Raw genomic sequence first — 16,425 nt, 5'->3', positions numbered from 1 at the left:
CCCCGCCGTCATTTGACGGTGGGCAGGCGGCGAGCAGTTAAAAAACATATGCATACATGCCACCGTGCATTTTCAGATGCACTGTGTTCAGACTTTATAAAGGAGCCAATTCAATGCAGCATGAAGATTTTATTTTACTATGCACCTTAACAAAACTTTGATGTTTGATGTCCTGTGAACAAAGGACTTTGTCATGTCCATGAATGTTGGTAGCTTTAAAAATGTAGCAAAAATCATGACATTACTTCTGCTGGGAATGAGTCCTTAAGCTAAAAATTATACACCATGTGACTTATAGTTAAAATATCCCCCAATTTATTGCACACCAGCAAAGTGCAGTGTGTCTGCTACTGTATATTTTATGCAAGGAGAAAGGAGAAGCAGCTCACAAGAACTGCGCACTGTAGAATATAATCTTGTTTACGCACACAGCTGGCCAGAACAGAAGTGCTAAACACCGCAAGGTGTTATCCATCACTAAGACAGCGGTTTCACAAAGCACTGCTGACTGTTCTGTCATGTTTAACATTACCAATCTGAACTGCCGGGACAGGCCTATTAGGAAATCAGATAAAGAAGGGACAATGGTTGGCTGGGACACATGCCCGATAGAGAAAATAAAATAGAACTTACTCAGTTTTAGATATACAGTAGTTGGTAAGGTTGAATAAAGACAATAGTCCATCCAGTTCAACCTGTGTAGGTGTGTGTGTGTTTGTGTGGAAAAATTATTTACCATATCCCCCTATATTGTTTTAGCTGAGATGCATGGCCAAGAGTCTTTTAAAACTATCCATACTTCCTGCCGACACCACTGATTGTGGAAGAGAGTTCCACATCCTTACCGCCCTGACAGTGAAAAACCCCCTGTGCAGTTTAAGATTAAACAGCTTCTCCTCCAATCTCATCGTCTGACCCCGTGTCCTCTTACGCCCCCCTGGGACTGAAAAGTTTCATACTTACGCTAGGATCACCATTGAGATATTTGTATATCGCAATCAAATCTCCTCTTAAGTGTCTCTTCTCCAGGGAGAATAAATGTAGCGCTTGTACCCGTTCCTCATAATTGAGGTCCTCCAGTCCCCATATTAATTTAATTGCCCTTCTCTGGACTCTCTCCAGTTCCAGCACATGCTTTCTGAAGATTGGTGACCAGAACTGGACGGAATATTCCAGATGCGGTCGAACCAGAGTGTTATAAATTGGCAGAATAATCGTTTTATCTCTGGAGTAAATTCCCTTTTTAACCACTTCTGGACCACCCACCGTCGTTATACATCGGTACTTTGAAGAGGAATATCGTTGTTATGGCAGCAGCTAGCTGCCATAACCCCAGTATCCTCTTCTTTAGTGGGCAGTCCGCTTTCAGATAAAAGTGGTCTCTGTGGCGGATTCGCTGCAAGATCACTTTTATCATGGCGGGAGAGGGCCCCCCACTCCCGCCGCGCTCCGGTGCCCTCTGCCGCTTACCGGAGCTGTTGGCAGCAGCGGAGGCGATCGGATGTTTTCCCTAGCCTGACATGGAGACGAGTGAGGGGAAGATGGCCCCCACTCGTCTCCATATCATTGTAGGGCGGAAGCGACGTCAAAGCGTCACTTCCGCCCATAGCTCTTAAAGGGCCATTTTTTTTTAGTATTTTTTTAAATGACAAAATGTTTTTTTTTCTTTTTTATTGCATTTTAGTGTAAATATGAGATCTGAAGTCTTTTTGACCCCAGATCTCATATTTAAGAGGTCCTGTGATGCTTTTTTTCCATTACAAGGGATGTTTACATTCCTTGTAATAGGAACAAAAGTGACACAATTTTTTTTTTTAAACAATGTAAAAATAAAAAATAAAAAGGTAAAATAAATAAGAAAACAAAAAAAAATTGTAAACGTGCCCCGTCCCGACGAGCTTGCATATGAAAATGGTGTTCAAACCACACATGTGAGGTACCACCGTGATCGTTAGAGCAAGAGCAATAATTCTAGCCCTAGACCTCTTCTGTAACTCAAAACACGCAACCTGCAGAATTTTTTAAACATCGCCTATGGAGATTTTTAAGTAGCCCATTCCAATAATTTATTCAGGTCCTCTTGTAAAGTTTCTGTATCCTGATGTGTTGTTATTGCCCTGCATATTCTTTTGTCATCAGCAAACACTGAGATTGAGCTATTTATCCCATCTCCTATATCATTTATAAATAAATTAAACAGAATTGGTCCCAGGACAGAGCCTTGGGGTACCCCACTAACCACTCTAGACCATTCTGAGTATACGTTATTTATCACAACCTGTTTTCTGATTCCCTAACATCATTTAAAGAGAATCTCCAGCCTCCCCCCCCCCCAAAAAAAAATGAAGTCAGCAGCTACAAATACTATATAACTGCTGACTTTTATTATAAGGACATTTACCTGTCCAGGGATTCAGCGATGTTGGCACCCGAGCTGATTCTTTAATCGGCTTCAGGTGCAAGCGCCGGCATCTCAAGTAAGGGAGACGGTCAGTAAAGCTTTGCAGCTTCACACCTGGTTTTCTACTGTCCATGCGCAAGCCATGATGCACTTTGTAAATGGTCCCATAGATGTGTCCCAGAAGACTGCAGAGGAAGGGGGGGGGGCGGGCAAAATTCCGGCTCAGATCGCCGTGGCGTATCTGATCGAAAGTGGGAGCGGGTACCTGTCAAAACCAGGGACCTAATCTCCCTCCTCCCCTGCAAACAAGCAGAACTTCTCCTTTTGGGGGAAGTTCCGCTTTAACACCCGACAAAAATGAACGGTAGCCATGTTTTTAGTTTAGCATAACTAGAGCTGGCCATAGATAGAATTTTGAAGGAAAATTCTTACGAAGAGTCTTAGGAAAATTTGTACGAAAAATCTCAGATCTATTTTATTGTTCAAAAGTTTTAATTTGCGTTGAACATTTGATTTTGGAATGAATGGACTTTACCGAACGAAAACCACATGCATCGTTAGAAATTCTTTTGTTCAAGAACAAATTTCCTTCCCACTCCTTCACTTCGCAATTTTCCCGTCACTGTGGTTAAAAACAAACTTTGTGTTTTGGAAACAAATTTTTGATCTATACTGTAAACTAACAGACACCTTTGTCCAACCATCACATTTACTGAAGTGGTCCTGGAATCATGGACAGGAGGTGGCCCTACTATCCATGATTCCTGGACTACTTCAGTAAATGAAAAAGGATGTGCTTAGACACTTTTTCACTGCAGCCAGAGCAGTCATCCCCGACACTGGAAATCAACTTCCGTACCCTCTCTTGGGAAATGGGCGACTGAACTAGTCTCCATCAGAAGCCTGGAATGGCTGCTGGCACACGAAATGTTTAGAGACTCATCTGAGTTCCTGATCTGGGCTAAAGGAAACTCTGTCACCATCCCTAACCAGCCATGTTGGAGTTCCTTCACAAATTAACATCCCCCTAACTCTGGCTCCTACCTTTTTTTCCCTTGGCAGCCCACTTTTTCTTTCCCCTTTCCTTTTTTTTCCCGATTACCTTTTTTTTTCTTTTCTCCTTTCCCTTCTCTGCATTTAGCAAGTGTAACACGAACAATGTGCAGATAGATGTGATCCCTAAAGCAACAGCAGAATTTACAACTCTAAATCTAAATCTAAATTCTAGCTATAATATATGATTTAACTAAATGCTTATGTAGGTTGTTATTGTTCATTAGTTGGGGAATGTATACCCTCAACCTACAACGGATATACCGTATTTATCAGCGTATAACACGCACTTTAATTTTAGGAGCCAAGTTTCAGAAAAAAAATTAAAATTTTAAATAAAAAAAATAAAAGTCAGTGCCCATCAATGCAGCCTCACCAGTGTCCAACAATGCAGCCTCATCATTGCCCATCAATGCAGCCTGATCAGTGCCCATCAATGCACAGGAGATCCCGGATCTGTGTAATCCGTCAGCGCTCGCAACCCCCCCTCCCCATGATGGCCAGGTATCACACATTATTTGCCCCCTATTTTCAGGGGGGAAAAGTACGCCGATAAATACGGTATATTGTACCTCAAACATTGGTAAATGTTTTCTATACACTTGAACTTTTATGTTTATTATAAATGTGAATTTTGTCTTATATAATTGAAAACGTTCATAAAATAAGATTTTAACAAAACAAACGGTGATGTGACCCACTAATGATGACTAAAATGAACAAAATTTCTAGAACGTTCTTTTCCCATGAATTTGTGTTAGAAATCCTACACATCTTTGACCAGTTTACCATTAAAGGCAGCCCATAGTCCTCTCTCACTGTGTAAACACATGCAGGGAATTTGTACTTGAGCAACTTCAGTTCCATGTACAAATTTCAATTACAAATTAATTTTCAGAAAGAGAAAAATCAGTATAATAAAGCAATCTGTGCCTATTCAGAAACACTGGACACACACATTACAATATCGGTTTAATTTCCCAACAATTGTACAGTAACAGGGACTATCTGACTGGATATTAATAGATTGCATGACTGAATTGGTATTAAACCTAAAAAATAAAATGTAATACTGTATATTGCAGCTTACCAAAAGTATTCCTAAAAGTATAACTAAAGGCAAAACTTTTTTTTTAGTTTTGGATAGAGTGGAGAGGGATTAGAACATCTGTACATTTTTTATTGCTCTGTTTACCATTATCAGTGAAAGTAAAAGAGAATCCCAAATTTTGGGTCATCCCCAGAAATGTAATAGAGGGGAAATGTTCCAATTGAGACAACATTTCTTGTGACCTGGGGGTTCCCAAGGAATCCCCCTAATTTGCAGGGATTTTCCCTCACTTCCTGTTTGGCTATGGGACAGGAAGTGAAGGGAAATCTTCGCAATGGGATATAGATGGCAAAGAAAAAAAAATCTGACAGGGATTATAACCCTCCCTTACTCTATCCAAAAAAAAAAGTTTTGCCTATAGTTCTACTTCAAATGTGGTGGATGCATTAGTTTCCTTTTTTTAGGCTTTTTTTCACTTCCTGCCGCAGGGTGATTCTATTCTGGATAAAGGAGCAACAAAGACACCATTGCCAATCTGGGGAGAGGGTAGCTTTAGGCTGGCCATAGATGGGTTGAAATTTGGCCAGTTCAGCAGGAACCCGCCAAATTTCGATCCATGTGTGGCTGTGCCTGCTCAACAGAAGTCGATCATTAGATCAACTTAAGTCAAAGGGGCTTGTTGGAAAATTTTTCTCATTAAGCTTGCTGAGCCACTGATCAGTGTATTCTGACAGCAAAGAGTCATGCCGTCAGAATACAATGTCCCAGCGGGCAGGATTCATCTATCTACCTCCCTTGTGTACATGGAGGAATTTGTTCTTTTTCTGTTATCCCCGCTGGCTGAATTAAAAAAATGAATCTGCTATGGCCAGCTTTAGATGAACTAGCAGATTTAAATACATTTGTCTAACAGAGAAGGCCGAAAGGCCGAACGCCAACAAACACTTTTTAGGCAGTTATGGCAAGTTTTTTTTTTTACCTTTTGGGATAAAGGTTTTAAAGCAGTATTAAACCCAAAAGAAAACATTTATTATATTGCAGCTTACCAATTCTTAGATGTGATGGCTGTATTAGCTTCCTTTTTAGGCTTTTTTCTATTTTCATCTGGTGACCCAGCCAGTAAATCTGTTGTTTTTTTACTAGCTCAAGCTCTCCAACAGAATGTATCAGTTTACATGGATGAGACAAACAAATTGGCAGGGGTGTATAAAATGATCAGCTTTCATTTATGTAAAACCTTGATCCCAAAAGGAAACAAAAACGATTTGCTGTAACTGATTATAAATTGTGAGCTGCAGTTTGGCGTCAATTTTTTAGCACCTTGAAGCCTACTAATACATTTAACATTACCCTCCTCCCTTCTGACAATGCTGCTATTTGCTGTGCCTTCTGTGCTCATTCCTCCAGAGTTGTATCACACTAATTCAGGAGGTGTGTTACTGGCGAGAACACCAGGTGAAAACAGGGGGAAAAAAACTAAGAAAAGAAAACTGATGCAGCTACCACATCTAATGATTGGTAAGCTGCAGTATAATACATTTTTAGTTTTGGGTTTAATACCGCTTTAAATAAAGAGGCATTACCATTGTAAACACCCATCAGTGTGAAATGGTTTGTTTCAACGCTCCAACTTCTACTTTTGCTCGACAGCTGGGTCTAGAACAAATTTATTGGTTGGATCACAAAGTGAAAATAACGGGAAACATTTAAAAAAAACACACTCAACCACAATATCTAAGAATTAGTAAGCTACAATGGGGGTTATTTACGAAAGGCAAATCCACTTTGCACTACAAGTGAAATGTGCACTTGAAATTACACTGAATGTGCACTTGGAAGTGCAGTCGCTGTAGATCTGAGGGGGACATGCAAGGAAAATAAAAAACAGCATTTTAGCTTGCACATGATTGGATGATAAAATCAGCAGAGCTTCCCCTCATTTGAGATCTACCCCTCAGATCTACAGCGACTGCACTTTCAGTGCAATTTCAAGTGCACTTATAGTGCAAAGTGGATTTCCCTTTCGTAAATAACCCCCACTGTGATAATTTTTAAAATTTTAATACTACTCAAGGGCCAACGTAGACTCTTGAAATACATAATTTTTGGTAACTGAAACACTCAGCAACCAATAAATTAATACTGTAGTCTCAATGGAAATGGGTTACAGCACAAAACGGCTGCTGTTCATACCAAGTCATCAGTGGCTCACAGTTCTCTGATGAATTTACAAACTGCATTATTATTAGTGTAATTAAATACACTGGGGTTGAATTACCAAAGGAGTAGAACACATTTACTTTGCAAAGCGAGTTTTCACATTGCATGGGAATTTTTACATAGCTTGGTGAATGTGTTGATATTTACCTTTACAAATAATGCCCAATCAAGTGCAAGAAATTTTAGAGTACAGGATTTCTGCTTGCACATGACTGGATGATCAAACTCAGCAGAGCTTCATGTCATTCATCATTCATTAAGCAGATAGAAAATCCCTCGCACATTGAAAATTAAGTGAATAACCTATACTCCTTTGGTAAATCCATCCCATTATGTTAATAATTTGTTGATTTCACTAATTAGAGTGTGGCCAAATTAAAACCCATTACCATTTGGTCATTAAACCCAAAACCAAAAATGGAATACATTGCAGCTTACCAATCATTAGATGTGGCTGCGTTCGTTTTTTTTTTTAAGGCTTTCTCCTAGTGGTCTGGCCAGTAACACACCTCCTGTATTAGAGTGCCCCCACTCTGGATGAAGGTGCACAGGGGCACCTTAAGGCTGAGTTCACACTAGTGTAAATTGGATGCGTGGCAATTCGCAATAGCAGGAGATTGTAACTGGCTCTATGGAGCCGGTTCACATATCTCCACATCGGCTCCAGTGGGTCTTTTGGCCCGTTTCAGGTCCGAATTCAGCCAAAAGTTCGGCTGAAATCGGACCTGAAATTTTAAAGAGGACGCACCAGATTCCTGTTGTGAGCCGCTGTGTGCTCATATGTGAAACCAGCCTTAGACAGCAGCAGTCTGGGGGAAGGGAGTGTTAGATGTACTAGTAGATTTAGATACACTAAACAAACTAAAGCTAAACTCCAAATAACACTTTTTAAGCAGTTACAGCAATATAAACAAAAAATGTGTATACGCTGGAACAAAACACTTCCCAATTAACACTGAAGAAAAAACACTTAAAAGCAGCTGTCCTACAGACCTAAATGTCCCAAACCAGTAAATCAAGTCCTTTGCTAAGGATGACATTGCCAATGTTCACTATACCAATGTGTGACAGTATCAACAATAAATACTTTGCTATTAAGACATCACATTCAGATGACGAAATGCGTAAGCTGGACTTCTGGTGACATCACTTCCACTTCTGTGGAATGCATGCTGGAGAGCATAGTAGTGGTTTCATTTTTGTTTTTGGTGCTCTATGCTTTTTTACACTGATGTAAGTGTACAACTTTCTATATTTTTTGGTTTTAATAAATATATTACACCACGAGAGGCTATTTTCTCTTGATTGTCTTGCTGTACTATTCCTGGTGCCACCAGGAAGCTTAAATGAATGGAGTTACATTTTAGACCATATTGATGGAGAAACCAGCGCATGGATCTTAACAGAACAATGGAGTGCTGACCACATTGGCGGGGGATCCAACACATGACACGCCAGCATAAAAAGAGCAATTTGAGGTCTTTACCACAGTAAGAATGGCTCAACAACGGCTGGTGAGTACAGTGTGTGGAGGAAGGGCACTGAGGAGTGAAGACTTATGCACTTTTTCTGTTTTAACTAAGGGCAGGAGTGACTTGGATTTTTTTTCATGCACAGAGCACTTTATATCGAGTGGACTAACATATCATAATAACAAAGTATTTATTGTTGATACTATCACACATTGGTATAGTGAACATTAGCGCCGTCTTCCTTAGCAAATGACTCGATTTACTAGTTACAGCAATAGTTTTGTTCCTTTTGGGATAAAGGTTTTGCATAAATAAATAAAAGTTGATCACTGTAAGCACCCCTGTTAGATGGTTTGTCTCAGCCCTCTAACTGCTACATCTGTAGGTCAGTGTATTCTGTTAAAAAAAACAACAGACTTGGGGGGTGTGGCTTGGTAAGTGAGCACACTGATCCCGAAGGGCATTTACAGTGCTGCTCCCTACCTCAGCGAGCACCAAGGGACAGGATGAGGAGGCAGCCAGTAAACTGGAGTGGTTTGCCCACAACACAAGAAAGGACACTGCTTACATTTCAGCCTCTAATACAGAGGACTTAGCAATGGAGGTCAGTGAATCTGTCCATCCTAAGGAAGAGTGGAGAAAGGTACAGAAGAGCACTGGGACATTATTATCTGCCCTGTCCTTGCATGGATGGGTAGGGGGCAGGGGGGAACAGACAGCCGTGCAGCTAGCTGTGAGTAATGCAGAGCCCACCATTAAGGATGTTTTTATGGCAATTTAGAAACTCTTCATTGTCCTCTTTCACCACACAATTCCAATGCCTCAGGGAGAATATAATTATTATGAGGCAGGACATGTAGAAGGTGACAGCGTACAGTAACTCTTGAAGTGAGACTGAGTACTCTTGAGGATCAGGTACCTCCTTTGAGTAGGGATCGCAAGGCAACCAATCTGCTAGTCTTCAATCATGACAACCATATTGAAGATATATACAACAGGCTCAGACGTTACATCAAGATTTTGGGGCTCCCTAAGCATATTGAGGGGAAAGATCACATAGGGTATGTTGAGAACTGGCTCCTGGAAATAATTGGCAAGCAGTCCTTACACCCTTTTTTTGCAGTGAAAGGGCAAGTAGGATCCTTGCCTGTCCTCTCCCCCAGGAAACCCCCCACACTTTATTTTGAACAACCCTTTATTTTGAAACTGCTCCACTATAGGGATCAAGACACCATCTCCCTGGCCTACACCAAGGGAAATTATTGGCTCAAAGATATCTTTCTATTCTGACTTCTTGGCTGAACTGCAGCAGCAAAGGTTGAAAAATGTTGACATCAAGAGGTGGTCGCCCCACCCTCAGACAGTAAAAAACAGCAGACTTACTGGCTAGATCATTAGGTGAAAAGAAAGCAAAAAAAGCCTAATGAAGAAAACAAATGCAGCCATCACATTTAAGACTTGGTGAGCCGCAATATAAGAAAAGTTTGCTTTTGGGTTTATTACTGCTTTAAACAAATTATAATATACATGAAAATATATAGAAAATTCTGCCCTAAATTTCAGGTGACTAGAAAAGACTATATAATTAATTAGGTAATTGCACAGGTAACCTAATACCCTGCCACATAATCAGAAATGCTTGCTAACATCTAGATTTCTAGATACTGTGCAATACTGTGCAAGGCTGAAACTGCTGGTGACACTAACCAATGGGACCACTAGGAATTGGGAGAGGTTCATCTTTTACTTGTCTAATTGTTCTTTCCCCTGACAACAATAAGGGTGCTAGAATAGAGGACACTTCCCACCAGCTAAAGACATGTGCCAGTAAACATACAATATTTATTAATGTAACTATATCTAGCCAAGTTATTCAGAAGCCAAGTGTCTGATGACATCAGAAAGTTGGAGGTGTGACTTTTTGGCCTAAAATAGAAATGGAAGGTTCAGAGCATTAATCCTAATTTTCTTTAACTTTTGGAGTTTTAGGACACAAATATAATTTGCTGATAATACATTATCAATTTAACATTTTCGTTTAGTCTTTATGGACCTTGCTTTGTGCACTGGTGTGCAGTCACGTTGGAACATAAAGGGGCCATCCCCAAGCTGTTCCCATAAAGTTGGGAGCATGAAATTGTCTTGGAATGCTGACGCCTTAAGAGTTCCCTTCACAGGAACTAAAGGGCCAAGCCCAACCCCTGAAAAACAACCCCACACCATAATCCTTCCTCCACCAAATGATTTGGACCATTGCACAAATCAAGGTCCATAAAGACATGGATGAGCGAGTTTGGAGTGGAGGAACTTGACTGGTCTGCACAGAGTCCTGACCTCAACACAATAGAACACCTTTGGGATAAATTAGAGTGTAGACTGTGAGCCAGGCATTCTCGTCCAACATCAGTGCCTGACCTCACAAATGTGCTTCTGGAAGAATGGTCAAACATTCCCATAGACGCACTCCTAAACCTTCTGGACAGCCTTCCCAGAAGAGTTGAAGCTGTTATAGCTGCAAAGGGTGGGCCAACTCAATATTGAACCCTACGGACTAAGACTGGGATGCCATTAGAGTTCATGTGTGTGTAAAGGCAGGCGTCACAATACTTTTGACAATATAGTGTATTTCAAATAAAAAAGCAAATGAATATATTAGTTTCCATATTCAATCAAAAGATTAAGTTGGGTCTATTTTTGTTTTCAGTGGTACTATGCGTTACAAAATAAAGCTGTGTTTTACCTTATCAATATATTGATGGTTTAGACCACAATGTCAAATTATATTTCTTTTTTTTTCTTTCTATATATTAAGGAGCTAAATAATCTCACTTTTGCTGAATTCTATATATATTCCAGAGAGGGAATGAATGCGAGTGTCTTGCAAATGAATTAATGTCAAGTGACAGTACAGTGTCTGAAACAATCTCTTAATATATGAAGACAAAAACCTTAATTTGTCAAATTATCCAACAGTGAATGGCCACGGTCAAACTTGGGCTGCGCATGCTGGGAAATACACAAGTTCCAGTGTGTTCTCCCTCAATCCGTTCCCACACAGCTGTCCATCAAACGCTACTTTCTGCCCGCGGTCTATTAAATATTTCCCTCACAAATCAATTTTACACATGATCAGCCCATACTCCTACTGAGCTGAACCTCCCTGTTAATTAAGTGAAGAAATTACCATATATATTATATTAATGCAAACATCATTCAGCTGGTAATTCACGGCTGATCTGGATAATGGAAAGGTTGAACACCCATTAACCCAAGCCAACAAAATGGGTTGGCTGGGAAATTCGAGCAGGTCTCTCGTGACATGTCCCTCTAACTGCAGCACTGCGGTATCTCATATTGTAATAATTAAAATCAATACTGGCATCTCTGGATGGGAGTTGTCCTCAATAGCAACACCTTAAAATAAAAGCGGGAGGGGGTTTGTGAATGGGGGGGGGGGAATTCATTTTTCCTTTATCTCACCATTATCACCTTGGTGCAGACTAATTCAGCAAGTGTGCCCCTCTTACAGAGAGTTGAATGCACCAGAGATTGACATCTCCAGAAAGAAATCAAAAATTCTAACATCTCATTTTTAACAAATGAAAGCACAATTTTCCCATGCAGTTGAGAATTATCAGCAATCATAAAACAGGACAGAAGGAGGAGGGAGTAAAATACATTTAGCACTTCATCTTCTGAGGGCTTCTTCTGGGTCTCAGTTATCACTGCTCCTTCATTCCCTCTTTTTGTGTCTTCTTGCATTGATCTCTGTCTTTTCATGTCTTAAAAATAAATAAACAAAAGAGAGAGAGAGAGAGTCTGTTATATTCTGGGTTGAGAATGGGAGTGATAGACAAAACACAAAGCACAAAGCTACAAGGCTGATGGGCTTCTGCAATATAAAGCAACGATGAAGAGCAAAGTGCTGTAACTCAAAGCATCTGGTTACTGGAAAAAAAACCTCAAAACCCGATTAGCTTCAATGGGCAAAAGGCCTACATTAACTTTGCTGTAGTTTGGACAATTCAGACCCAATGTAAATAAGGAAAGACAGTAGCAAAACCTTGGGGCATAAAATACGGAAGAGAATCTGATAGATTACGGACCTCTATGGCTGGTGACACAAGCTACAATCAGATTGTACAATCTGTGCATAATTTTAAGATGTAACAAATACTTTGTAGAGCGAAGGGCCTGTGAAAACAAACAGTTTATATTTCTTCAGGTAGGTGCTTAAAGTATAACTAAAGGCAAAAAAATGTTTTCAGTCTTGGATAGAATGCAGAAGGATTAGAACCCCTGTCAGTTTTAATTGCTATCTGTGCCCCCATTAAGGAGATTCACCCTCTCCATTTGTCGTGTTTACCATGATCATTGAACGTGAAAGTAAAAGAAAATCACAAATTTTGGGTTGTCCCCAAGGAATTCCCTTAATTTGCAGGGATTTCCTTTCACTTCCTGTTTGGCTATGGGACAGAAGGTGAAGGGAAATCTCTGCAATGGGACACAGATGGCGAAAAAAAAAATCGAACAGAATGAAATCTAACAAAATGAAAAAAAAAAGTTTTGCCTATAGCTCTACTTTAATTTACATAGCTGGACCTAACTAAATTATCCATTCTGCCCAATCGGGCAGACCCTTACACTACAATGTTGTTAATGGGTCTAAAAGAAATTGTACGATCAGCATGAAAAGCGTATGACTAGTTTTACATTTCCCTTTCCAATATTGAATGTACGTATGTATTAAATACAATGATTTTGTATTGTGATGTTATAACATTTTTTTTATATGGAATGATGATACTTCTACAAGTTTTTACAAATTTGAATAAAAATAGGATTTTTATAACAGCTTACCTGTAAAATCCTTTTCTTGGAGTACATCATGGGACACAGAGCCTAAATAATAACTTTATGGGTTATGGGCCACCTTCAGGTGATTGACCACTGGTATACCCAATACAGGAAGTTCACTCCCCTATATAACCCCTCCTCCTTCCAGGTGTACCTCAGTTTTTGTAGCAAAGCAATATACTTAAACCCCACAAAAGAGGGGAGAGACCTCTGTGTCCCATGATGTACGCCAAGAAAAGGATTTTACAGGTAAGCTGTTATAAAAAATCCTATTTTCTTTATCGTACATCATGGGACACAGAGCCTAAGTAATAACTTAATGGGACATCCCATAGCAATGCTATTTGACAGGAGGGAGAGACAACCCGTAGGGCACCCCCAGACCTGAGGACTTATACTGCTGCCTGCAGCACACTGTGCCGGAAGGTGATATCCTCATATCTCCTTACATCCATCTGATAAAATTTTGTGAATGTATGTACTGAACACCAAGTTGCGGCCTTGCAGATCTGAGCCATGGAGGCCTGGTGACGCACTGCCCAAGAAGCACTAACCACCCTGGTAGAGTGTGCCTTAACTTGAAAAGGGGGAATCTTACCCCTTAAATTATAAGTTTGAATTATCACTTGTTGAATCCACTTAGCGACAGTGGATTTCGACGCTGCCTGTCCTTTCTTAGGACCCTCTGGCAGGATAAATAGGACATCAGTCTTACGAATCTGAGCAGTTGCCTTTAAATAGATTTTCACTGCTCTCACCACATCAAGACAATGTAGTGAGTTTTCTTCCTTGGAACATGATTTTTGAAAAAACGATGGCAGGACAATATCTTGGTTCAGGTGAAAACCTGAAACCACTTTTGGTAAAAAATCTGGAAGAGGGCGTAACACCACCCTGTCCTCATGAATAATCAAATATAGCTCTTTACAAGAAAGAGCAGCCAATTCCGAAACCCTCCTTGCTGAGGATATAGCAACCAAGAACACCAACTTCCTTGTCAGAAGGACTAAGGGAATATGCTGTATCGGTTCAAATGGCTGTTTTTGTAACACTGACAAAACTAAGTTCAAGTCCCAAGGGCTCAAAGGTGATTTAACTGGCGGATTAATCCGCATCACCCCTTGCATGAATTCCCGGATTAAAAAATGCGTAGCAAGCGGTCTTTGAAATAAGATCGATAAGGCTGAGATTTGGCTCTTAATAGTACTCAAGGCCAATTTCACCTCTACGCCTAATTGTAGAAAGGCAAGAATTCTGCCTATGATATATCTCTGAGGGTGCCAAGCCTTGGATTCACACCAGGAAACATAAGCCTTCCAGACTCTATAATATATAGCTCTGGACGCTGGCTTCCTTGCATTAATCAAGGTAGAGATAACTGACCGGGAAAGCCCACGTTTCTTCAGAATGTGGGTTTCAATAGCCAGGCCTTTAAATTTAGTGTTCGTAAGGTAGGATGGAATATCGGACCCTGTGAGAGTAGGTCTGGCCTTAGTGGAAGGGACCATGGATCCTCCACTGCCATCTTTACGATTTCTGCATACCATAACCTTCTGGGCCATGCTGGTGCTACTAGAATTACCGGCTTTCTTTCCAGATTAATTCTGCAAAGAACTCGTGGTAGTAACTGGATAGGGGGGGGAATGTATAGATCAGCGAGAACTGATCCCACAGGTTAACCAAAGCATCTGTTCCGCGTGCAAGTGGATCCCTTGTCTAGGACACAAAGTTGACTAACTTCATGTTGAATCTGGACACTAGATGATCTACGTCCGGAGTCCCCCATCTTTGGCAAATAGCCTGAAAATGTCGGGGTGAAGAGACCATTCCCCTGGGAAGAACTGCTGGCGACCTAAGTAGTCCGCCTGCCAATTTTCTACTCCCGGAATGAAGACTGCCGGTAGGCACGGAACATTCCTTTCTGCCCAAGTTAGAATATGGTTCACCTCTCTCTGCGCTGAGAGACTCTTGGTGCCCCCTTGGTGATTGATATAGGCCACAGCTGTGGGATTGTTGGATTGGATCCTGACAGGAAAATCCCTTAACCTGGAAGTCCAGGCTTTCAAAGCCAGACGCACTGCCCGAATCTCTAGGATGTTGATGGGCAAGGCTCTTTTGGTTTTTGACCACTGTACCTGCACAGTCTTTTTCTCTAGTACTGCTCCCCAGCCTGAGAGGCTGGCATCTGTCGTTACTACTTTCCAGATAATTGGTCTGAAGGATTCTCCTTTCAGCAGATTCTGGGTTAGTAACCACCAACTGAGGCTTTGGGACACTCTTGGGGACAGCCGCATTGGCAAGTCCAAAGCTTGGATCGTTTTGTTCCAAGCAGACAGGATACTGTTTTGCAACAGTCTCGAATGGAACTGGGCATAGGGGACTGCTTCAAATGAAGCCACCATCTTTCCTAACAACCTCATGCAAAGGTGAATTGAGGGATTTCTTTTCAACCTGACCACTGCACTCGTATGGAGTTGATCTTTGATATACACACACACACACAGATATATACTAATTCTTTGTGGCATAGATTCAACAAGGTGTTGGAAACATCCCTCAGAGATTTTGGTCCATATTGACATGGTAGCATCACGCAGTTGCTGCAGATTTGTCGGCTGCACATCCATGATGCAAATCTCCCAGTCCACCACATCCCACAGGTGCTCTATTGGATTGAGATATGGTGACTGTGGAGGCCATTGGAGTACAGTGACCTCATTGTCATGTTCAAGAAACCAGTGGTGAGATGATTTGAGCTTTGTGACATGGTGCATTATCCTGCTGGAAGTAGCCATCAGAAAATGAGTACACTGTAGTCATAAAGGGATGGACATGGTTAGCAACATTACTCGGGTAGGCCATTGCATTTAAAATGATGTTCAAGAGGTACTAAGGGGCCCAAAGTGTGCCAAGAAAATATCCCCCACACCATTATACCACCACCAGCCTGAACCGTTGATACAAGGCAAGATGAATCCATGGTTTTATGTTGTTTACACCTAATTCTGACCCTACCGTCTGAATGTCACAGCTGAAATCGAGACTCATCAGACCAGGTAATGCTTTTACAGTCTTCTATTGTCCAATATTGGTCAGCCTGTGCGAATTGTAGCCTCAGTTTCCTGTTCTTAGCTGACAGGAGTGGCACCCAGTGTGGTCTACTGCTGCTTCAAGGTTCGATGTGTTGTGCATTCAGAGATGGTATTCTGCATACCTTGGCTGTAACAAGTGGATATTTGAGTTACTGTTGCCTTTCTATCATCTTGAACCAGTCTGCCCATTCTCCTCTGACATCACCAAGGTCCACACAACTGCCACTCACTGGATATTTTCTCTTTTTTGGACCATTCTCTGTAAACCCTAGAGATGGT

General features: G+C 41.0%; 1 protein-coding gene across 6 annotated transcripts in view; it reads right to left on the bottom strand.

Moving 5' to 3' along the window:
- Positions 1-16,425, bottom strand: part of EHBP1 (EH domain binding protein 1) — a 733,557-nt gene that overhangs the window by 126,835 nt on the left and 590,297 nt on the right. For 5 of the 6 annotated variants that reach the window (XM_073628177.1, XM_073628181.1, XM_073628179.1 and 2 more), the window contains one exon: positions 11,876-11,979. In XM_073628177.1, coding sequence (XP_073484278.1) covers positions 11,876-11,979 — 104 coding nt within the window. Of the gene's footprint in view, positions 1-6,088; positions 6,162-11,875; positions 11,980-16,425 lie in introns of all 6 variants that reach the window. The other variant, XR_012243991.1, reaches the window with a different exon arrangement.

The sequence above is a fragment of the Aquarana catesbeiana genome, linkage group LG04 (assembly GCF_042186555.1).
Source record: "Aquarana catesbeiana isolate 2022-GZ linkage group LG04, ASM4218655v1, whole genome shotgun sequence".
NCBI lineage: Eukaryota > Metazoa > Chordata > Amphibia > Anura > Ranidae > Aquarana > Aquarana catesbeiana.
This window is presented reverse-complemented; position numbering and strand designations above follow the sequence as displayed.